The sequence below is a fragment of the Megascapheus bottae genome, chromosome 1 (assembly GCF_031878675.1).
Source record: "Megascapheus bottae isolate mThoBot1 chromosome 1, mThoBot2.hap1, whole genome shotgun sequence".
In the NCBI taxonomy this organism is placed as follows: domain Eukaryota; kingdom Metazoa; phylum Chordata; class Mammalia; order Rodentia; family Geomyidae; genus Megascapheus; species Megascapheus bottae.
Genome location: NC_143509.1, coordinates 54,465,904 through 54,489,118, shown reverse-complemented (window position 1 = coordinate 54,489,118; position 23,215 = coordinate 54,465,904). Strand labels below are relative to the sequence as shown.

Genomic DNA, 23,215 nt, shown 5'->3' with positions numbered 1-23,215 from the left:
TCTTTCCCCAGGTGTCCAGGTGAGCTCAAGCTGTGCTTTCCTCCCACAGCTCCTGCCCATTCCTGACTCACTGCCCATCTCGCCAGATGATGGGCAGCATGCAGACATCTACAAACTGCGAATTCGAGTCCGTGGCAACCTGGAATGGGCTCCACCCCGGCCTCAAATCATCTTTAATGTTCACCCAGCCCCAACGTGAGTAACCAGTGCTTGTGCTCTTGGGGAACAAATACACTGTCGGGGTCCTTCATCCCCAGTCCCTCTTGAGGGAGGGAAAAAACACACCCCAACCAGTCCAAGCCGCGAGAGAGGGCCCACTGTCCTCCCGCACTCAGCCTTGCTTCTCCAGAGCACGAACAGAAACGCCACGCAGCTTCATCAAGGCAGGAATCTCTCTCTAAAACTCCCCTCCTTATATTGGGTGCGGGAGCCTATCAGCACAACAGGTTGGCAGGATAAAGAGGTCCACTTGTTTACCCCTACTACAGGTCTCAGCAGAAAGTTATTAGAATGGCGTTACTCGGCCCCCAACATCTCCCCCGTTTTTATCTTAAAAAAGACAAAACTTAGGATATGTGGGGCTACTACCATATTAGATCGGCTGTGCCTGTCTTAGGTGTCTCCAAGCTCATTAGTCTTCTTACCCGTCATGGGATCACCAAGTCCTTTTTACTTGGCTCCTGTCTCAGGTTGATAGGCTAACAGCTGGGACTTGCCAGTCTTTGATTACCAGCCGTCCATTTAAGCAAATCAGACCTGAGTGGATGCACCTACTTCCATGGGAGCAGATGCCTGTCTCATGAACACTTTCTGCATTGACGTTGTAGGCAGGCAATAGACATTCAAGATATCACCCAAAGTTAGAATATTGTCATTTGTGCACATAACAACTCCAGTCCTCACATTCAAAGCATTCTCTGTAGGAACCACAGTGGCAAGGACAATACTCGCAGCAGTAAGAGCAGGAAAACACCAAAGTCTTTTACTGATGAGTGGGAAAGCATTCTCCTCTGCCTGTACAAGCACTAGTATATACTGAGTGGCTCTGACTACAACAGAGAAAATAGGAAAACATTCCTACATTAACTAAGAAAACATTCACACAAGTCATAGGGAATAGCAGGGCAGTGGAAGAATTAGTCTTCCAGTCCCCCCCTTTTTGTTTTAAACTACTGTCCAAAAATGACTCTGGTCCCTTCATTTTAAGGGGGTTATGGGCGAAGATCCATTTTCTGTAACTTCTTCAAGCTGACTCAGGGACGTCGTCTCTATATTTTGTCAGGGACTTTAAAAAGCTTTAGCCTGTTTTCAACTATTCTGAACCCAAACACTAGATTTCTAAATCACTACCACTTAATTGTCTTTCTCGTCTGCGCTTTTCACCTGTTCTTAAACTGTTTACTCCCGTATAAACTTAGATTTACCTTTCACACACACATTCATGGTAGTTCCAGTCTGAACCCATTCGGTTCTATTCTAAAATCTCGTTACACACATTTGTTCCCTTTCATACACACATTCGCGGTCGTTCCGGTTTGAACCCATCTCTGTTCTATTCTAAAATATCCTCACCCTTACACTGCTCTGGCCAGAGACTCCCACGAGGTTCCTCCCTACCATGCCCGAAGTGACCTGCACTTCGGAGGTGATCTGGGAATGATTAAAATCTCTTTCACACACACATTCTCTGGTTTACACACATTCGCTGGTTTTTCAGTCTTTGAGGAGTTTAACTTTGTCCTCCTCCCTGTCTTTTTCTCTTTCCCTGTGAGCAATTTCAGCCTGCATTTTCCCTTCAGGTTTCCCTGGCCTTTCAGTCCCTTTTTCTTTTTCTTTGCATTATCTTCCTTTCAGGTTTCTCTGGTTTTTCTTCTTTGACTTTTGCAGGTAGTTGCTTCCCTTTCTCCTGTTTATCACCTTTTTTCTTTTTCTTTCTCTGTTCCTCTTTCTCTTTCTTTTTTCCTGTGAGTGACCTCAGCCTGCATTGTCCCTTCAGGTTTCCCTGGTTCAGTCTTTTGTGCCTTTCAGGTTTTCTCTGGTTTTTCAGTCTTTCCTCCATGTATCTCTCACTTGGCTCAACTCACAGTTGTGCCCCTTTCATGCCTCTTTCGTGCCCCACGTTGGGCGCCAGTATGTCGGGGTCCTTCATCCCCAGTCCCTCTTGAGGAGGGATGGGAAAAACACACCCCAACCAGTCCAAGCCGCGAGAGGAGAGGACCCACTGTCCTCCCGCTCTCAGCCTTGCTTCTCCGGAGCACGAACAGAAACGCCACCCAGCTTCATCAAGGCAGGAATCTCTCTCTCTCTCTCTCTCTCTCTCTCTCTCTCTCTCTCTCTCTCTCTCTCTCTCCCTCCCTCCCCCTCCCCCTCCCCTCCCCCTCCCCCTCCCCCCCCCCTCCCCCTCCCCCTCCCCCTCCCCCTCCCCCTCCCCCTCCCCCTCCCCCTCCCTCTCTCTCCCCCCCCCTTATATTGGGTGCAGGAGCCTATCAGCACAACAGGTGGGCAGGATAAAGAGGTCCACTTGTTTACCCCTACTACAGGTCTCAGCAGAAAGTTATTAGAATGGCGTTACTTGGCCCCCAACAATACACCCTGTGGAGTCTTGGGCTGTCTTCTCACTATCCCGACTCTACCTTCAGCTATACTGCCCACACGGTTCTGTTCACTTAAAATCAGGTGAAGATTGGAGATGGGCTTCCCCTGTCAGTGAGCTGCCAGCAGCAGTGCCCCAGCATAGCAAGTATGCATTGTAGATACCTGGTGCCAGAGGGATGGTGCAGGTATCCCTGCAAATGCATACTGGTTTGGTCTGGAACTGCCAGATTGTGCTGAAAGTGGATTCATTCCAAATAGTTGAGGACATGGCTTTGATGGTTCTTGCCTAATATTTAATACCCATCATCACTTGCAGAAAACATGGTTAGAATGTGTGTATCACCTGTGTCTTAGTGACCAGTTTCTGATCTGTGTACTTGTACTACCACTGTATTCGTGTACTTTAACAATTGTGTACATAATAAATTCATAATGACCTCTATCTACCTTTTAAAAAGACAGATGAAGGGGACGGGAGTATAGCCCTAGTGGTTGAGTGCTTGCCTAGCATGCACTAAGTCTTGGGTTCAATTCCTTGGTACCACATATACAGATAAATCCTGAAGTGGCACTGTGGCTCATGTGGCTGAGCACGGGCCTTGAGTTCAAGTCCCAGGACTGGCAAAAAAAAAAAGAGAGAAAAGACAGATGAAGAGATTTATCCATTCTTGACCTTAAATTCTTACTTTGCATCTTTTCATTCTTTCCATTGCTAACTAGAAATAAGGCTTTTATACAAACAATAATTTGTGAGCTCACTGGATTTTCTTCTTTTTTTCTAAGGTATATGTTTTTCTCATCTAGTGTCAATTGTTGTTTTTTTTTTCTGTTTACTGTTTCTCATCCATTACATTTCTTTTAAAAAATTTTTTTTGGTTGGTTGTATAGCTTGAACTCAGGGCCTGAACCCTGTCCCTGGACTGGCTTCCAACCATGGTCTTCAGATCTCAGCTTCCTGAGTAGCTAGGATTACAGGTGTGAGATACTAGCAGCTGGCTCTATTTTCTTAAATGTGGTTCATTATTGAGGGGAATCATCAGTATAACCTAAATCAGAACTTTCTAATTCTCAATTTGAATTTATTCTCAAAAGTTTATTTTGTCTAATTCATTAGTGCCAGTCTTAGGGCTCGAACTTAGGCTGGGCACTGTCTCTAAGCTTCCTTTGTTCAAGGTTAGCACTCTATTACTTTGAACCAAAGCTCAGCTTCCAGATTTTTGAGTAGTGTCTTGCCTAGTGTTAAGAGTGCTTGCCTAGCATGCATGAAGACCTAGGTTGGATTTCTTGGTACCACATACATGGAAAAAAAAAAAACAGGAAGTGGTTCTGTGGCTCAAGTGGTAGAGCTCTAGCCTTGAGAAAAAAGCTCAAGGACAATGTTCAGGCCCTGAGTTCAAGCCCCAGGACTGGCAAAAAAAAAAAAAGGGTCACAGACTTTCCTGCCCAGGCTAGCTCTGAACCATGATCCTCAGCTCTCAGCCCCCTGAGTATCTAGGATTCTTTTTTTTTTTTTTTTTTTTTGCCAGTCCTGGGGCTTAAACTCAGGGCCTGGGCACTGTCCTTGCGCTTTCCCAAGGCTAGCCCTCTACCACTTGAGCCACAACACAACTTCTGGCTTTTTCTGTATATGTGTTACTGAGGATTGAACCCGTGGCTTCATGCATGCTAGGCTAGCACTCTACCATTAGGCCACACTGCCGGCCCTTGTCTGATTCTTTAAAAACAAAAATAGAGGAAGTCCTTTCTCCTCCTGTCCTTAACCAGAGTCCTGTTATGTCCTATCCTTTGTACCTTAATGCCCCATGCTACTGCTATTTGCAAGTTCCTCTCCTTCGACTTCTCTAGGAGGAAGATTGCTGTGGCCAAGCAGAATTACCGCTGTGCAGGATGTGGCATTCGTACTGATCCTGGTGGGTATTTTCTACCAATATACTTCATCCTCTCCACACCGATCAGAGCTAATAGGAGAAGATGACAGGGCAGAATTGTGGGAATTGTGCCTGCTAGGCAGGAGCATGGGCAGTCATAGGGGAATAGTCTCTGGTAGCTTATTACCAGGATTATTGAATAAAACTGTGTCATTTCATTGAGGTTCTGAGAGACTTTGCTTCACCAGCTCTGACAGACTAGTTTCTTCAGTGGCTTTCTGGATGGGACATAGGAACCACAGTCCCCACTAAATGAGTTACTTCTAGTGTTAGGAGCTCACACAGAGATGGAAAGAGGGCAGCGGCCAAAAACCTACCTATTGAAAGATCAGCAGAGCTGCCTCATTACCTCATAGGTGGGAAAGTCACATCTGGGCCTTGGCTTTCTGTTTTTCTTCCAGATTATATCAAGAGGCTGCGGTACTGTGAGTACTTGGGCAAGTACTTCTGTCAGTGCTGCCATGAGAATGCCCAGATGGTCATCCCCAGCCGAATTCTACGAAAGTGGGACTTCAGCAAGTACTACATCAGCAATTTTTCCAAGGACCTGCTCATTAAGATCGGGAATGATCCTCTTTTCAATGTGCAGGACATTAACAGTGCCCTCTACAGGAAGGTCAAACTACTCAACCAAGTCCGGGTAAGACCTCTGAAAAAAATGCATTTTAGCTTTTCCTCCTCTCTTCCCTTCCTCCCCTTCTCTGCTTATATAAGGTTTCCTAAGATCTTAGGAAAGCTGTGCCATGTTATTTCATCATTCATATTCTGCCTATATACTTTTCTTTCCCTTCCTCTCTCTCCCTCTCCCTCTTTCTCTTCCTGTCTTCTTTTCCCTCCCCCTTCCCTCCCCATCTCTCTATTCCTCTCTCTTATGCTAGACAAGCACTCTACCACTGAACTACAATCCCAGCTTCATAGGTACTTTCTTTCTACATTCATCAGGCACCTGTATGGTCAGCCATAAAGCCTCAAATTCTGGTAAAGACAGACTTTCTTCCTTCCCTGGAGATAGTACTGAAGAGAGATAGGGTAGGAATGTGAACTCCAGAATTCTCAGCTGCTGCCAGCTCTGTGTGAGTGACTGAGTGGACTGGCCCGGCAGAGTCATCCTCCCTGGACGGAGCTTAGGGAAAAGAGTTGTTAAATTGGAAGTAGAGGATGATCTGATTGTGACATGTAAAGTGCTTGAGACCCAGAGTCTGAAAGCACTAACTGGCCCTTCTAACAGTCAACTCTTTCTCCACCCTTTCCCCATGTCTTTCTTTGCAGCTGCTGCGCGTCCAGCTGTATCATATGAAGAACATGTTTAAAACATGCCGACTGGCTAAAGAGTAAGTCTTGTGTGGAGGCCAAGGTCCTAGGCTGAGCTAACATCTCTGACAGAGATGTGTCCCAGCAGCTGGCTCTAATGCTACATGAAGAAGCGTGGGGGTGGGGAGGTTGGAGGGGGGGAGGGAGGGGAGAGAAGGGGGAGTAAGGATTTGCAGAAATGTCAAAAAGAAAAGGTAAATGAGAAGCCATAGCACTAATTGTATTTGTGGCCTCTCTAGAGGAGAGATCTGATTTTTCTGTGGAAGACCACTACTATCTTTCAGGGATTATAAGTATGTCATGTCTGTCATCCAGATTCATGGTGTGTGAGGGAATACCTGGAATACCTGGGCTGGCTCAGTGTTGCCTACCCTCATTCTCTTATTGCTTCTGCTTCTATGATCCAAAATATTCATTTCCATCCTGTACTTCCTTGCTTTCATTTCCTGTAGACTTCTGGATTCCTTTGACACAGTCCCTGGCCACCTGACGGAGGATCTCCATCTGTACTCTGTAAATGATCTGATTGCAACCAAGAAGGGGGAGCTGGGCCCCCGGCTGGCTGAACTCACTCGGGCAGGGGCTGCCCATGTAGAGCGCTGCATGGTGAGAAGATGGCACTCTGCCATACAACTGAGTCCTTATTTATGGATACAGGAATAGGTGGACCCAGGGTTCTTGCCACTTAGTTCCAGAAACTTAGAAACTTAGCTCCAGTCGAAACTTAGAGACAGGGTGGCTCTAGAGGCTGTTGTATCCTAGGTTAGTGAATAGTGAAACCAGACAATTCATTAGGAAGCACTTGGGAGGCTGGAAGCTTGGTCTAGTACTAGAGAGCTCACTTAGCATGCGTGAAGGCCTGGGTTCAATTCCTTCATACCACACACACAGAAAAAATGAAAGTGGTGCGGCTCAAGTGGTAGAATGCTAGCCTGGAGCAGAAAAAAAATCCCAGGGACAGTGCCCAGGCCCTGAGTTCAAGCCCTATGACTGGCAAAAAAAAAAAAAATAGGCAAGGTGACTTAACATTATTAGTAGAAGAGAAAATAAACTTTAAGGCAAAGAATTTTTTTAAAAGAAGCACTTGGGAAGCTGAGCTAACTTGAACTATATAGTATGGCCCTGTCTTAAAAACACAAAAATAGACAGGTGTTAGAATAGGAATTGGTGCTGGCATTGCCTATGATAGCTCTGAGAAAGATTGATCAAGCTTCACTGAAGAATTGTCACACACATGTGGGCAAAATAATCCTCATTTCAAATCTGGAAAGGGATTCTAATCTGAGTTGTGGCTTTATTATTGCCAATAATTGTGACTAAAAGAAATGATTTACCTTCTCTAAGATAATCTAAATTTTTGTCTTGTTATGTTTCTGAAGCAATAACCTTCTCTATAACTCAGGCAGGCCTCAGAATCAAGATGCTGCTGCCTCCTCAGCATTTCAAGTGCTTTAGTTAAAGTCTTGTCTCTCAATTGAATATAATAATTATTTCATTGCCCTTGCCTCTTGTGTGGTTTGAGAGGAAATGACTAAATGACCCTCATTGTGACATTTTTATAATCTTTGAGTATTCTACAAGGGCAAGTTGTTATTGTTTGTGATATACTCACCTTACTAGAAATACAAAAATTTGATTTTTAGATCTTCCTGTCTCAGATTCTGCACAGGTTGTATTCCTATGGCAGTTCTGGAATTAGAGCTTAAAATAGGGTACAAAAGCTGGGTGCTGGTGGTTCACACCTGTAATCCTAGCTACTCAGCAGACTGAGATCTGAGGATCACGGTTCAAAGCCCGGGCATGAAAGTCTGTGAGACTCTTACCTCCAATTAACCACCAGAAAACTAGAAGTGGGCCTTGAACTGAAGAGCTCAGGGACAGTGCCCAGGCCCAGAGTTCAAATTCTGTGCAACTGAAAAACAAAAACAAAAAAAACAAAAACCCAATCAAACAAACAAACTGGAAGGGGACCTATGGCTCAAGTGATAGAGTGCTGGCCTTGACCACTAAAGTCATAGAGTACTAGCCTGAAGACAGTACCTAGGCCCTGAGGTCAAGGCCAGGACTAGGCCATCCGCATATACACACACACACACACACACACACACACACACACACACACACACACACACACACACACACACACACACACACACAAAAAGTAGACTCAGGTGGAGAATCCTGTGTGTAGATGAGGGAATTATAATCTCGCTTGAAGCTGGGTATTATTTTGGGGAAACATTCTTGTTTTCAGATTTTATCTTCAGTAATAGTGTTTTCTGTTTTGAAATAAGATCATTTGTTTTGAAATAAGATCATTACCCAGACTGGAGGCCCTCGGTGTGACCATCCTTTTTCTCTCTTCACTGAGAAGTTCCTCTGATAGTTGGGGCTTCTCAGACTTGTGTCTCTGCCTTTTTTTTAAAAAAAAATTATTAGTAGTAAGTAGTTGTATTAAAGGATTATAATTTGGTAAGTCAGATTATTAGTACAATACTTCTTGACAATGTAACCTCTCCCTTCATTCTCCCCTATCCTCCCGCTCCTATCCCAACCTACAAGTTGCATCTTTCATATTTTACATAGTATATATTGACTGCAATAATTGTATTTGTTTATTTTATACATTGTATACATTGAATGCACTGACTGCATTTGCTCACACTTTTTCCCCTCCATTCCTGTGGCCCCTTTATTGTAACTCCCCCCCCAAAAAAAGTTTCCATTTCCTGGTATTGGTTTTGATAAACAGTACTGTAGTTGTTCCAAGGAGTTATGTCTTCAGATTCTGCCTCTAAGTGTGCCTTCCTGTAGTCAGTTTGTGTGTAAATGCATTAATCCCCAGGTGTGTTCTTATGCCTCACTTCCACATACAAGAGGATACACATACCTTCTCTTCCTAAGCATACTGAATGTTTTTCCTCTCCTTACTTTGAAACGTGGTCCCTGAACCTGTTTTGGCTTATGATAGACCTTAAAGTTCATCAATTGCACTCATAGTTCTAGTTATGTCTTGTCTAACCCCGGAGTCTACTCTTCTGTGCCAGTTCCTCACTTTGCTCTCTCTTTCCTCTGCAGCTCTGCCAAGCCAAGGGCTTCATCTGTGAGTTCTGTCAGAATGAGGATGACATCATCTTTCCTTTTGAGCTCCATAAGTGCAGGACCTGTGAAGGTGAGGGCCAGCACTCGGAGTGGCCATGCAAGGCTGGACACAGTTAATTGACTACTCAGGAACAGCCCTCTTTGGTTTGAGCCTCATACTGGTGACTCACACCTGTAATCTTAGCTATTCAAGAGCCTAAGAGCAGAGAAAAATTTTAGTTTGAGGTCAGCCTGGGGAGCAGGGGAGGGAAACTTTGCAAGACTCTGGAAAATAACTAGTAAAAAACAAATCGAGGTATACCTCAAGTGGTAGAGTGCTAGCCTAGCAAGCACAAGGCCCTGAGTTCAAATCCCCCTGCCATCAAAAAAACAAAAATTGGTTGATTGAGCATCTCTCTTTTTCACCATGGAAAACACTGAGCCATGATAGTGGCTATGGACTTGCTTCCTTCCACCTGAGATAATGCAGTGGTTTCTCTCTTTCTCTCTCTCCCCCCCCTCACTCTTTCTTCCTCTCCTCCCCCCCTTTTTAACCTGAATAGAATGTAAAGCTTGTTACCATAAGGCTTGTTTCAAGTCTGGAAGCTGTCCCCGGTGTGAGCGGCTACAGGCCCGGCGGGAGTTACTGGCCAAGCAGAGCTTGGAATCCTACATGTCAGACTACGAAGAAGAACCCACTGAAGCCCTGGCCCTGGAAGCCACTGTTCTGGGGACCACCTGAAGAAGGCAGAGCCAGCCCTCTGTCTGATGCAGAACTGAGCCACCCTCTCAAGGACCTTCCCCACTTGGGGATTTTTTAAATTATTATCATTCTTATTGTTTTTAATAACTTATCTGACATCCAGATAGAATCAACCTTTGATGGGTCCAGTCCATGTGACAGATATTTGTAGGCACCCAGCATTTCTCATGAGAACTGACAAATAGTCTCTAAGTGAAGCTTCAAGTGCCTCTGTCAGGGGACCAGGTAGAGACCCAAGTCTTCTGACACCTGTGGACGAGATCTGGTGGCAGCTGCATCTTCACTATCATTTCAAGATTTTTCTTAACCAACCTTTTCCTTTGCTGCTGAAACAGGGATATGGAATTTGCTGTCTCCCAGACTTCCCTGAAGAGAAGCAGCAGAGAATGGGCTGCACTGTGGGCATTCTGTGGAGCTTGTTTAGAGATTGGGGCAGAAGGAAACATAAAGGTGGAATCATTACTATCCTAGAATCATTAGAGACCTCAAGGAGGCAGCCCTGACTTCCCTGTTTGAAATACTGAAGGCATAGATGGAAGCACAGGCTGAGACCACATACTGTGGTGAGCCTAAAGCAAAAGAACATAGCTGAGGCTCAGGCCAGACCCATTTGTAAAATAACAGAGGCTACAGCTGTTGCTTATGGAGATTTTATCCAGTCAGAGTAGCTGTTGGCCTCTCCTTGGGCATTATGGTCTCCTGATTAGCCTTGCTCTTGTTATGGTCTTTCAAGCTCATCCTAAGATAACGACAGAAACCCCATGTTCCATCTTATTAGTGGGGGTGCTTACTGTTCTGTCCTGTGACCTGACCATTGTGGTCCTGAGTGAAGGAATGGCCCCAGTCCATTCTCTGGTCTTTCCTACCCCTTCCTGTACAGAGCTGGGATCTTCCATGCAGGCTGATCTCTTGCCTTCATTTCCTTTCTCAACGTTTTGGGAAATCTTTCCTGCTGGTAGTAGTATTAGAGAATTTGACAGTTTGTGGATGCCAATGTGACTATTCCTGCTTTCTTGGGATAACAAGAGCTGTTAAGCCAATTATGCACTTAATTCTTTAACCAAGTAATGTATGTGGAATCATCCCTTTCGTGTCACTTTAACACACTTTCCCCCCATACTTTAATATGATTTTGACGGGAAAGTCCTTAGGCAAGACTAACCATATGTTTGTGATGTTCTTTAAGTTGCTAAAGGCCCTAACCTCCATGTGAAACACTGGTGTGGGTTGCTTTTTCCAAAGGCTATACTAAAGCCCACATCATTTTGCTAGAACTAACTTTTTTCTTATACATGTAGTTATTAGTAGTAGGAAAAAATACTGGCTTAGGCACTATTCCAGGAAGCCAAATAGAAAGTTGCACATGATTGGTGGAAGCAGATGAGTACCTGAGCTGGAGGTGACATGGGCTCTCATAAGGAGGTAATAGCCAAAGCCAAGACTCGGCAGGAGCAAGAGGGAGCCCATAGGAACTGGCTCACAATGTTGGTTCTGCCTAACACCTGGGAATTGATATCTCCACTCAGGCTGAAAGAACCAGGCTCATGGTGAAAGCCAAGGCCCAGCCCAGTTTTGAAGGGCTGACTAGAAGCTCCTTCATCCTTTCAAGGAGCTTTGGGAATGAACCCACAGAACTCAAGTCTCACTAAGGTATGCCTCAGATTCAGACTCAGGTTTGTAAAAATAAGTATATATATGGTGAGGTCTAGGGCTGGGTCATGGCTGTAGTGGAAGAATGTTCACCTAATAAATGTAAAGCCCCCAGTTCCAATTCTAGTACCACCAAAAATAAAATGGTGAGCTTTAATTCCAATTTTGGTTTAAATTTTGAGTCCAGCTCATCTAAATGACTACATTGGAGAAGAGACATTACTGTCTTGTGATCCTACCCATTTCATACCAACATAGGATCAAAGCTGGACTCAACCGTCTTCCATGTTCCTGGTCTTTCACTCTCTTCCCACCCCTCCCCTCCCATCCTGAAGGCTGCATATGTGTTAGCATCCCTGACACTATGCTGCTGCCATCACTGTTCAGATCTCCATTAATTTATTACTTAGGGAGTGGGAGGGAGAGGGAAGAGTGGGGAATGTGTTGAAAGCACTTTTTTTTTTTTTGCTACTTAACAGAATCTGAGAATCCTTTGCTGTTGAGGGGAGAAGTTTCTGAATGCACTGAAAAGAGTTCCTGCTAAGTGGCAGGGAGGAAAGAAATATTCTTTTTCTGCATGTAAAGGGAAAGAAACTGGGCCAGGAGTTTGGCCTAGTGGTAGAGTGCTCCGCTAGCATGCATGAAGCCCTGGGTTTGATTCCTTGGTACCATATACACAGAAAAAACTGGAAGTGGTGCTGTGACAGGGTGCTAGCCTTGAGAAAGCCCAAGGACAGTGCTTAGGCCCTGAGTTAAAGCCCCAGGACTGGCAAAAAGAAAAGAAAAAAAGGTGGGGGGAGGGAAATGAAACCATTTGCTTACAAGGTCTAGACAAGATTCAAGACATTACAGAAGAGTGGAAGGCAAATGTCTTCCACTTAAATGTGGCAGTCATTGACTTTCTCTGCCAAGGTTCTAGAGCTTTTATGAACATAGAGCAAGAGTCCAAATAGACATGTTTAATGTGTGTAAACATCTCTTTTGAACCGGATTTCCACTTGCTGTCATTGATGCACCTGACCATCTTGAATAAACTAAGGAAAATAAACCCTGCCTTCTATTTGTGTGCTTGATGACCAGGAGTGCTGCTGAGCATCTGCTGTGGAGTGGGCGTGTCTGAAGATTCTCCAGATCACTGTGCAATGTACTTTCCATACATATCCTGGTACTTATTACCTCATGTTAAAAACAGGTAGAAGGGGAAATTGAGGCAGGAGGATGATGACAAATTCTCCTCTTCTGCCTATCTTGATTATGAGAAAGCAAAACTACCGAAAGGTCTCCACCATATTTCCATCTACATTTAATTGGCCCCAATTAAATATGTGTGTGACAATATGATCAAAATACTTTGTACATACCTATGAAAACAGAATAATGAAACCCATAAAAATTGTTTAAGCTGGGTGTGATGGCTCACTCCTGTAATCCTAGCTACTCAGGAGGGTGAGATCTGAGGATGAAGGTTCAGAACCAGCTCGGGTACAGAAGGACCTGAGACTCTTAACTCCAATTAACCTCTAGAAAACAGGAAGTGGGGCTTGGTTCAAGGGTAGGTCAAGGAGCTAGTAGCTTTGAGCTGAAGGGCTCAGGGACAACACTTAGGCTCAGGGGTGGGGTGGTAGCCTTGAGCTGAAGAGCTCAAGGACAGCACCCAGGCCGAGTTCAAGCCACATGACCCACAAAAAAAAATTGTTTAAAAGGTAGGTGCCAATGGCTCCTGCCTATAATTCTAGCTACTCAGGAGGCTGAGATCTGAGGATTGGGATCAAAGCCTGCCTGGGCAGAACAGTTCCTGAGATTATTTCCAATTAACCACCAAAAGAGCCAGAAGTGGAGCTGTGCTTAAGTGGTAGAGCCCTAGCTGTAGCTCAGGGACAGTGAGTGTCCAGGCCCTGCGTTTAAGTCCTAAACTCTGTCTCTCTCTCTGTCTCTGTCTCTGTCTCTGTCTCTCTCTCTCTCTCTCTGTCTCTGTCTCTGTCTCTCTCTCTCATACACACACACACACACACAAATTTTTATTTTTATTTTTTGCCAGTCCTGGGCTTGGGCTCAGGGCCTGAGCACTGTCCCTGGATTTTCTCAAGGCTAGGGCTCTACCACTTGAGCCACAGCACCACTTCTGGCTTTTTTCTATGTATGTGGTACCAAGGAATTGAACCCGGGTCTTCGTGCATGCTAGGCAAGCACTCTACCACTAGGCCAAACTCCCGGCCCCACAAATGACTTTTTAAAAGTGGGAGGATATCTGAGTACAGTGGTTCATGCCTGTGATTCTAGGTATTCAGGTGGCTGAGACCCGAGGATCGTGGTTCAAAGCCAGCATGGACACTAAAAAAGTCCATGAGACTATTTATCTCTAACCCTTAGAAAACCAGAAGTGGCACTGTGGCTTAAGTGGTAGGGCAGTAGTCTTGAGCTGAATAGCCCAGGTACAACACCTAGGCCCAGAGCTCAAGTCCACAACTGACAAAAAAAAGGGGGGGTGCGGGGTGGTGTTGGGGAGGATAGGGCAGGAAGCATAACCTAGTGCTAAGAGTGCTCGGCTAACATGTATGACGCCCTGAGTTTGATCACTCGGTACCACATACTAAGAAAAACCTGGAAGTGGCACTGTGGCTCAAGTGGCAGAGCACTAGCCTTGAGCAAAAAGTGTCCAAGGACAGTGCTCAGGCCCTGAGTTCAAGCCCCAGAACTGGGGGAAGAAAAGTGGGAAGATAAGAAAGAAATATAGGGGGTGAATTTGATCAAAGTATATTTTATGAATGTGTGGAAATATCACAATAAAACCCCCTCTGTGCAGTTAATAGACAATAAAAAGGGAGAGAGAAACATCACTGGTTACCACGTGAAGACTGTGTTTTTGCAGCCCCTGGAGTGGGAGGTGACAATGTAGGTAAGTTGGTAGGTTGAAACTGGGTCTGTCTTAGGCACTCACTGTCTGTTTCTAAGCTTATCATCTGCAAGTACTAATCAGGACCTGGTTGGGCCCACCAGTTGAGCATCACTGGCACCAGATCATAAGTGTTTTCCAAATGTCCAATGGAGCGTGCACTTCACGTTTTCTTGTAGGAAACAAGAAAAAGATGTCTACTCCAGCAGCCTTTTGCTGTAGACAACTCAGGTTGACTTGGAACAACACCTAGCTCATTCTCATTCCCTGGGTCTGTCTTACTATCTCCCCAGCATTCAGGTCTCTCCAGGAGACTAGGGTTCTTGCCTCAGCTCTGGCACAACCAAGCTATGTGAAGCCAGAGGGTCCCTGGTTATCCCTAGGCTGTAGGGTCTTCACCTATCAAATGTGAAGGTCAGAGTAGATTATCTCAAGGTCCTTGGAACATTGTCACTCTGCAGTTTTTTATTTGTCCCAGAGCCTAGAGTCCCCAGGAAATTTGAAAACTATCTGTTTGGGTGAGCTGTTCCAAGCAGCTGGGACACCTGTGCCACTGCTTTGCCACCACATCTCCTGCCAGTGAACATCCAGGTATGAACTGGCTTCTCCACTGGGCAGATACCAGCTGAGTTTATGGGAAGGGTGGGGATTGAGGCAGGGATTTAATCCCTGAAGTACAGAATTCTGTCTCTGTCCAGCCTGCAGCCATGTGGCCGGTCCTTCTCCTTCTGCTGTGGCTGAGCCCTGTGACCTCAAAGCAGAAGACAGGTGAGGAGCTGGCTTGGCCCTGTGCTAGAGGTCAAATGGATTCCAGCATCTAGTCTAACTCATTCATTTATGATTCTATCTCTCCTCTCCTCCCCACCCCTCTCCCCCATCTTGTGCCAGTAGTAGGAACTGAACTCAGGGCATTGCCCCTTAGTAGTTTTTTTGCTCAAGGCTGGTGATCTACCACTTGATCCACAACTCCATTTCAGAGGTTTGCTGGGATGGGAGGTCTGTGTGTCCCGGAAAGCAGGGTGGTGTGGAATCAGCTGCGACTCTGGTGTGTAGAGGCAGCATGGAGCTCTAGAATGTGCACTTGGTTGGGTGCAAGAGTCAGAAGAAAAGATCAGAGACAAGCCCAGACCCAGATTAACTGCGACTCACTAGTCAACTGCCTGCCAAATGCATTAAGTTTGCTTCAATATTCCGAGGAACTGCAATGGACATTCAACAAAGGTATTGACCTGAGTTTCTCACTGGGAGAAAACTAGATATTATGGAGGGAAATTCTCCCCTTTTGAAGGGCTATTGAATCCCTTTTCTCCAAGAACTTCAGGGGAATGGCCAGCTCTCTGCTTTGCTGAGTGAGACTTGCAAGTTTGGAGCTTGAGTTGAATTAGAATGAGGACTGGAAGAAGCTGCCCAGAGCAGCAGAGGAAGTGTCCTTATCCTTCTCCATGCTTCCCTTCTCTAGAAAACACACACATTTAAAGGTGGTGCTCTGGAGGGATCATTATTAGCTGTCATTGCTTCATGTAGCCCCTTTTGGATCCAGGCCCTGGCCCCTGCCTGGCACTTATATTGGTAACTACCATGGCTTTAGTGTAACCCCAAGTTCATGGGTTGGTATTGAACGCCCCCCCCCATACACACTGCAGTAGTGGAAGATGGGGCCTTTGGGGAATGACAAGAGTTCTGCCCTCATGATAGATGAATGTCATTGTCACTGAATTGGGTTATTTGTTGACAGTGGGCTTCTTATAAAAGAGAATTTGCCCAATTTGCCACCAGTGGTTCACACCTATAATCCTAGCTATGCAGGTGGCTGAGATCAGGGGATAATGGTTTGAAGCCAGCCTGGGCAGAAAAGTCTGAGAGACCTTTATCTCTAATTAATGAGCAAAAAGCAGAATGTGGAAAGCTGTGACAAGTGGTAGGCTAGTGCTCAAGGACAAAAAAAGCTCAAAGGACAGGGCCAAAGCCCTGAGTTCAAGCCCCAGGACCAACATAAAAAATAATTTTAAAAATGTCCTTTTACTGTTGGCTTATTTGAATCATGCTCTTGCTAGCCCCCCGCCCCACTCCACTTGGCTCTTCCCACTTTCCTCTTGAACCACACCTTTAGTTTCATAACTGGCATGGTCCCAAAGTATGTCTACATCTACAAGTCAGCCCGCACCATTTATTGAACAAACCAGGGAATTTATCCTGAAGTATAGCCTACATCCTGGATTTGGATTGAATCCTTGAAGGGGTCTCATACCCCTGATGTTTCCTAAAGTCTGGAAGTGAGGTTCGGACCACAATCACATCATTTCTTTGCCAAGTCCTCCACAGATGGGGTACATGCTATGCTTCCTATTGAACCTTAAAGGAGACCCATGCCACACAATGTCTACTGTTCCCACTTTTACTGGTGTTAAACTTGATCATCCAAAGAGCAACTCCCCCCCCTCTCTTTCTCTTTGTGGGTCGTGGGGCTTGAACTCTGGGCCTAGGTGCTGTCCCTGAACTCTTCAGCTCAAAGCTACCACCCTACCCCTGGAGCCACAGCCCCACTTCTTGTTTTCTGGAGATTAATTGGAGATAAGAGTCTCTGGCTCTTTAGTGGCCGTGGGATCCTCTAATCTCAGTCTCCTGAGTAGCTAGGATTACAGATGTGAGCCACCACTCCCAGCTCCAAAGAGCAACTCCCTTATAAATGTTCCTGGTCCAGTGATTTTAGCTCTCTTTGATCTCTTTGATTATTATTGTTTAAAGATTTTCCTTTTCTCCATTACAGGTTGTCAAGGGGGTGATTTTCTAGTCATCATTCTGCCTGTTGGTAGTTGTTTGATGGTTGGTTGGTTTGAAGTCAGGAATTTATACTTGCTAAGTAGGTAGGGAGACTTGGGCCACAGCACCTAGCCCTGCCAGCATTTATTAGTGGGAGGTCTATGAAGAAAAAAAAATTCCCTTGTTAATTATTTGGCTTGTATGGAAAGGCTGGGCTTCCTTCCCCCCCCCTCCTCTCTCTTCTCTCCATCCCCCCCCCTTTCTTTCTTTCTTCCTTTCTTCCTTCCTTCCTTCCTTCCTTTCTTTTTTTTTTTTGCCAGTCCTGGGTTTGGACTCAGGACCTGAGCCCTGTCCTTGGACTTTCTCAAGGCTAGAGCTCTACCACTTGAGCCTCAGTACCACTTGCAGCTTTTTTCTATGTATGTGGTACCAAGGAATCAAACTGGGTCTTCCTTCATGCTAGGCAAGCACTCTACCACTAAGCCAAAATCAGGGCCCCTCTTTCTTTTCTTTTCTTTCTTTCATGTGTGCTGGTCCTGAGACTTAAACTCTGAGTCTGTGTACTCTCCCTGAGCTTTTGTTGTTGTTCAAAGCTAGTACTCTACCACTTGAGCCACACCTTCACTTCTGGATTTTTTTGTGTGTGGTCAATTGGAGATAAGAGTCTCATGGACCTTTCTGACCTACCTGGCTTTGAACTGCAATACTCAAGTCTCAGTTTCTTAAGTAGCTAAGATGACAAGAGTGAGCTACCAGCTCCTAGCAAATTTTTTGATTCTTTAGTTAACATGTTCATAATAAGCTAGTTTCTTAGCCGCCACAGGGTTTAAAAGTGGCCTTGAATCTAACAATGTTTTGAGCTAATGTATTTGGGACGGAGGGAACCTTCCAGGCAGAGGAAACAGTTTAAGCCATAACTTGGAGTAGGCACATGCAGGTTTGAGTTTTCTGTTTTGGGGTTTTGTTTTTTGGAGCGGGGGTGGTCCTGTGGCTTGAACTCAGGGCCTGGGTGGTGTCCCTGAACCACTTTGTGCTCAAGGCCAGTGCTCTAACAGTTGATCCAGGCACTACTTCTGTTTAGCGTTTTTGTTGTTGTTATTGTTTGTTTGTTTTTGAGTGAGCCCTTTGAGCATGGTGTGGTGGGAAAGCAGAGAGAAAGTCAAGGTTTCTGCTTCTGCTCCCTACCCCACCCATGTCCTTGAGCAAATGCTCTTCCTCCATCTTTAAAATGAGAGCATCTCTCTAGACCTAGAGGCTTTCAAACATTTCTGGCCTCAGTTCACATTAATGAATATATTTAATGCCATAACTCAATACGCATAGCTATGTAAAGAAAACCAGCAAATATTTCAAAAAGAACTTCAACTCACTTTTTTCATGTGTGATATAAATGAATCTATTTGAGCTATCTTTTTTTTTTTTTTTTTTGCCAGTCCTGGGCTTGAGCTCAGGGCCTGAGCACTGTCCTTAGATTTTCTCAAGGTTAGAGCTCTACCACTTGAGCCTCAGCACCACTTCTGGCTTTTTTGTATGTATGTGGTACCAAGGAATCGAACCCAGGTCTTCATGCATGCTAGGCAAGCACTTTAACCACTAGGCCAAACTCCCGGCCCTATTTGAGCTATCTTATTTCATCCTATCCCATCCCATCTTGTTAAAATAAATGTTGATAATCACCAATGAATTCATCTCTGCCTCAAAAGTGGTCTGCGAGCCTAGTTTAACTGGTCCCTGGGATTCACTCTCTTTGACTGATACTAGATGAGCCATATAGGATAAGGGATGATATGAGAAGGGAAATAGTTCATTTGTGGGAGACGCCTAAGCTGAACATGAGCAGAAGCCAAGGCAAACTCAGAGGCTATTGTCTCAGTGCCAGTCATCCATTCGTCCTCACCTTGAGAGGCCCCCAGCTCAGCAGCTCCACTCCTTTTACAACACCTGCAGGCCCTGTTCCCACAACAGATTAGGTCAGCCCCACCCAGCCCCACATTCTCCCAGAGCCTGGCTCTCTGTGGAGCCTGTCAACTTTGAAAGGCCTTTAGGTTTATCCTTACACAAAGCCCCAGGCAGGTGTTAACCTTACACGAGGCAATTGGAAGGAGAGGCTAGAGCAGAAGGAGAGAAGAATAGAAGGGGGGGAGTGAAAACAATATGGGAGACCCATCTCACCGGAGACACAGCCCCACGAGGACACTGATCCACAGGCTGTAGCTTTTCCCATCTCTTACAGATAGGCCATTATCTTGTAGCGGATGAATAATAATAAATCAGATGATTATTGAGTTGAGTAACCTGGGGAAGTGTGTGTGTGTGTGTGTGTGTGTGTGTGTGTGTGTGTGTGTGTGTGTACTCATCCTGGGGCTTGAACTAAAGCTCTGGGGTCTGGGCACTACTCTGAGCTTTTTGCTCAAAACTAGCACACTTGAGCCACAGCTCCACTTCCTGCATTTTTTCATCCTGCCTGGGATGACTTCGAACCATGAACCTCAAATCTCAGCCTCCTGAGTAGCTAAGATTACAGGTGTGAGATACCAGCACCTGGCTTGGAAAAAAACTTTTGTGAATAGGGATCACGGAGTTCTTTCAACTTCATAAACATTTTCTGATTTTTTTCCAGTCTGATTTTCTTATTATTGTGATTAATAGAAAGGTTACATTATATTCACCAGATAGAAGGTGCATAACTTCAGAAACATTGATACCCTTTCTCATGACATGGTCCCCATTTCCCACCCACACATTTTCTGATTTTTGAACCTACTCTTTTCTCAAAAGTTTCATAGTTTAAACTCTTACTGTTAAGTCTATAATCCATTCTGAGTTAACTTTTTAATATTTGGTATGAGGTAGGGATCCAAAACCATTCTTTTGCATGCGGATATCCCATTATCACAGTGCCATTAATTTTTTTTTGCCAGTCTTGGGGTTTGAACTCTGGGTCTGAGCACTGTCCTTGGACACTTTTGCTCAAGGCTAGTGTTCTGCCATTTGAGCCACAGCATCACTCCCAGCTTTTTCTGTGTATGTGGTTCCAAAGAATAGAACCCAGAGCTTTGTGCAGACTAGGTAAGCACTCTACCTCTAGTCTATGCTCCCGACCCTAATTTAATTTTTTATTGTTATTACAAAGGTAATGAACAAAGGGGTTACAGTTAGTTACATAAGTCAGGTAAAAGACTACTTTTCTTCTTCCTTCTTCTTTTCTCCTCCTCCTCCTCCTTCTTTGCTTTCTCAAACTCTACCACTTGAGCCACAGCACCACTCCCAGCCTTTTCTATGTATGTGGTACTGAGGAATTGAACTTGGGTCTTCATGTATGCTAGGCAAGCACTCTACCACTAAGCCAAACTCCCAGTCCAAAGAGTACATTTCTTTTTGGACAATGTCACCCTTAGCTCTCTATTTGTTGCCTTTAATGTCCCTTTTCTCCAGGAAGTTGTTCTCAACCCCAGTCTCTCTGCTGCCTTGGAACTGATCACCGCTGCAGGAGAGGAAGCTGCTACTGTGATGAATTCTGCCAGGTGGTACCAGACTGCTGCCCAGACTACCACTCCCTCTGCAACCCTGGTACTTTGCATCCAGGCCCATTTCCTTCCATAGTAGAGTGGGATACTGTGACTGACACAGGAAAGGCCCTTGCTTGAACATTAGGATGTGGACTGGATGGCATCTAAGACCCCTAGCCATCTGAAGTTCCTCACACTTCTATAAATTGAGTGACTACAGGTTCCTCCCTGCTTTGTTTCTCCGGTGCTTCTTGGCATCTGCTGCTCCCCTTAGGACCTCTTTTCCAGATGGCAAAGGGAGAAGCTAAGCTGTTGGTGGTGAAGATCAGGGTGGGATGATGAGGCATTTGGGCCTTACTGCCCCACTTTCTCTTGGAGCATGAGTATCTCCTGGGGAGACAGGAGTCTAGGCAGACAGGCGCTGGCAGTGTTGGATAGCTACAGGAAGGGTGGGAGACAAGGACAAAAACTTTCAAGTCTGTGTTTCTTCCAGCTTCTTCTCAGACTACCAAGATAGTGCTACAGATGGTGCTGAGTGTGAAGAGCCCACCTGGTCCCCCCAGAAGCAATCCAGACTGGGTGAAGAATATGGTAGGTGCCGTAGTATTTTCCCTCCCAGGGCCTTTCCTGACCTCCTCCAGATCCTAATGCAGAAAAGGGAACAAAGAGCTCCGAGCTAGAGCAACACTGCTCCACTGCAGTGATGGCTTTAAGGGAGAAGAATCAGAATTTTTGCACATAAGAATGTGAATTTCACTCCATTTTCATCCGATACGAATGCTGTTCTTCTTTGGCTGTCTTCCACCCCCACCGTTTAAGAATGTGAAAAGCAAGTTAGACATGGAGCTCATGCCTATAATCCTACTCAGAAGATTGAGTTCTGAGAATTGAAGTTTGATGTAGGCTGAGCAGACAAATCAAGCTCCATGTAACCAACAAAAAGCCATACTTACTGGGCGAGAGTAAGGGAACAGAAGACAAAAGAAAATGGACTCGTGACTTGACTCATGTAATTATAATCCCTCTGTACATCACCTTTACAATAACAATAACATAAAATGATTAAAAATAAACAAAACTGAAGATACGTGTGGCTTAAGTAGTAGAACACCAGAAAGTCAGTGGAAAAAGCTGAGTGCCAACGTGAGGCCCTGAGTTTAAGTCCTATACTGACCCGAAGAAAAATAAAAAGAATGTAGAGCACATTCATATCTTTCTGTATTGAAACAATGGGCCAAATTGTCCCCCTAACTTCTGCCCTAAATCTTTCTCTGATTGCTTCCTCCTTTTTTTTTCACCAGTCCTGGAACTTGAACTCAGGGACTGAGCACTGCTCTTGGACACTTTTTGCTCAAGGCTACCATCCTACCCCCTGAGCCATAGTGCCACTTCTGGTTTTCTAGTAGTTAACTGGAGACAGAATCTTGTGGATTTTAGTGCCTGGGCTAGCTTTGAACCTCGATCCTCAGAACCCAGTTTCCTGAGTAGCTAAGAGTACAAGTGTGAGCCACCACATCCAGCCAACACAAATAACTTCTTTACCATTTCTGTGCTTCTGTGTCTTAGAACTTGCTGTATAGGGCTTGTGGTCCAGAGTTAATTCAGGTCAACTGTAGAAGAACATGGCTCTTGTTGTATACAAAAGATTGCCATGTTTGGGAATGCATGTATCCATTGGAGAGAGGAGCCAGGCTCTTGCTTCCTGTCATTTAGGTTCATCAGCTTCTCCACACCAGCCTTGTGGGAAGGCCACTGTCCATGGCTGTGAAGGGAATGAAGAAGAGAGCCTGACTCCTTACCAAGGCTCTTCCTCCATCCACCCCATGCCCGAGGACGTCCCTGGAGCAGCATACATCACCTGACCCTATCCTGGGCCTATCTGGACCAGGACCACTGGGACAGGGGAAATTTGTTCTCATCCTTGTTGGCCAATGGAAATGGTTACAATCACATCTAAATGTGCTTAGAAACAGCCAGATAAATTCTGAAACATATGTTTGGTTTATGGTGTTATTTATTGTGTTATGATTACAATTGAGCCCTCCCCCTCTCTCTCTCTTTCCAGATAGAGTCATACTCGACTTATCTATGTGGCTGGGATTACAGGTGTGTTGCATCATCCCGCTTAGCTTGTTGAGATGGAATTTCCTTAACTTTTTGCCTAGACTGACCTCAAACCTCTATCCTCCTAATCTTTCCCTTGTAAGTACATGAGGATGAGCCACAGCTCCTGGCAAATATAGTAATTTTCTTGGAAGCAGAAAGGAAGAATCTAGCACTCCTTTGTTTGGCTAAGTAATTCTTCCTGTCTCTCTCCATGTTTCTTTCTGGGCAAAAATCATTTTTCTTGGGGATTGGAGGCATGGCTCAGTTGGTAGAATGCCAGCTGAAGAACAAAAGCATCAGGTATCAAGTTTGAGTCCTGGTCTTGGATCTAAAAAATAAAGTGTTTTCTCTATTTTCAGCCTCCCAATTTCAAATCCTAAGGACATCTTTTACGTCTCTCTGTCCCTGGCCTCCTTCTCCAAGTTGCCACGTCTTCCCAACACTGTCACATCCGCCCCGGTAGAGTTCCACTGCTGAAGTCCTCAGGATGACCGTCTTTCTGTCTGCTCTGTTCCCTACCAACAGGTCTTTACCCAGACAGTACAGTCCAAAGCAGAGCCCGGGGTTACCAGCTTCCTGCATGGACACTATCACAGGCCTCATCTACCATGGCTGCATT

The 23,215-nt window shown here is 45.2% G+C and overlaps 2 protein-coding genes across 3 annotated transcripts in view; both read left to right on the top strand.

Moving 5' to 3' along the window:
* The window catches only part of Rubcn (rubicon autophagy regulator), a 61,053-nt gene extending 48,682 nt beyond the window's left edge, over positions 1–12,371 (top strand). For both annotated transcript variants that reach the window (XM_090344669.1, XM_090344661.1), the window contains exons 15-21: positions 50–195; positions 4,441–4,505; positions 4,925–5,163; positions 5,793–5,854; positions 6,287–6,440; positions 8,913–9,006; positions 9,479–12,371. In XM_090344669.1, coding sequence (XP_090200795.1) covers positions 50–195; positions 4,441–4,505; positions 4,925–5,163; positions 5,793–5,854; positions 6,287–6,440; positions 8,913–9,006; positions 9,479–9,657 — 939 coding nt within the window. In that variant the 3' untranslated portion in view covers positions 9,658–12,371. The remainder of the gene's footprint in view (positions 1–49; positions 196–4,440; positions 4,506–4,924; positions 5,164–5,792; positions 5,855–6,286; positions 6,441–8,912; positions 9,007–9,478) is intronic.
* A 2,271-nt stretch (positions 12,372–14,642) lies between these two features.
* LOC150069202 (uncharacterized) lies at positions 14,643–22,411 on the top strand. Its single transcript, XM_090332205.1, has 5 exons — positions 14,643–14,812; positions 14,920–14,989; positions 20,417–20,551; positions 20,984–21,081; positions 22,204–22,411. Exons 2-5 carry the CDS (start codon positions 14,929–14,931, stop codon positions 22,279–22,281), a joined length of 372 nt encoding a protein of 123 aa, XP_090188331.1. The 5' UTR covers positions 14,643–14,812; positions 14,920–14,928; the 3' UTR covers positions 22,282–22,411.
* Positions 22,412–23,215: the final 804 nt, after the last annotated feature.

Coding starts and splice junctions, on each gene's coding strand:
- LOC150069202 (XM_090332205.1), top strand. CDS start 14,929: ATGTGGCCGGTCCTTCTCCTTCTGCTGTGGCTGAGCCCTGTGACCTCA. Junction 20,552..20,983: donor CCACTCCCTCTGCAACCCTG/GTACTTTGCATC, acceptor TGTTTCTTCCAG/CTTCTTCTCAGACTACCAAG. Junction 21,082..22,203: donor CAGACTGGGTGAAGAATATG/GTAGGTGCCGTA, acceptor CCTGTCATTTAG/GTTCATCAGCTTCTCCACAC.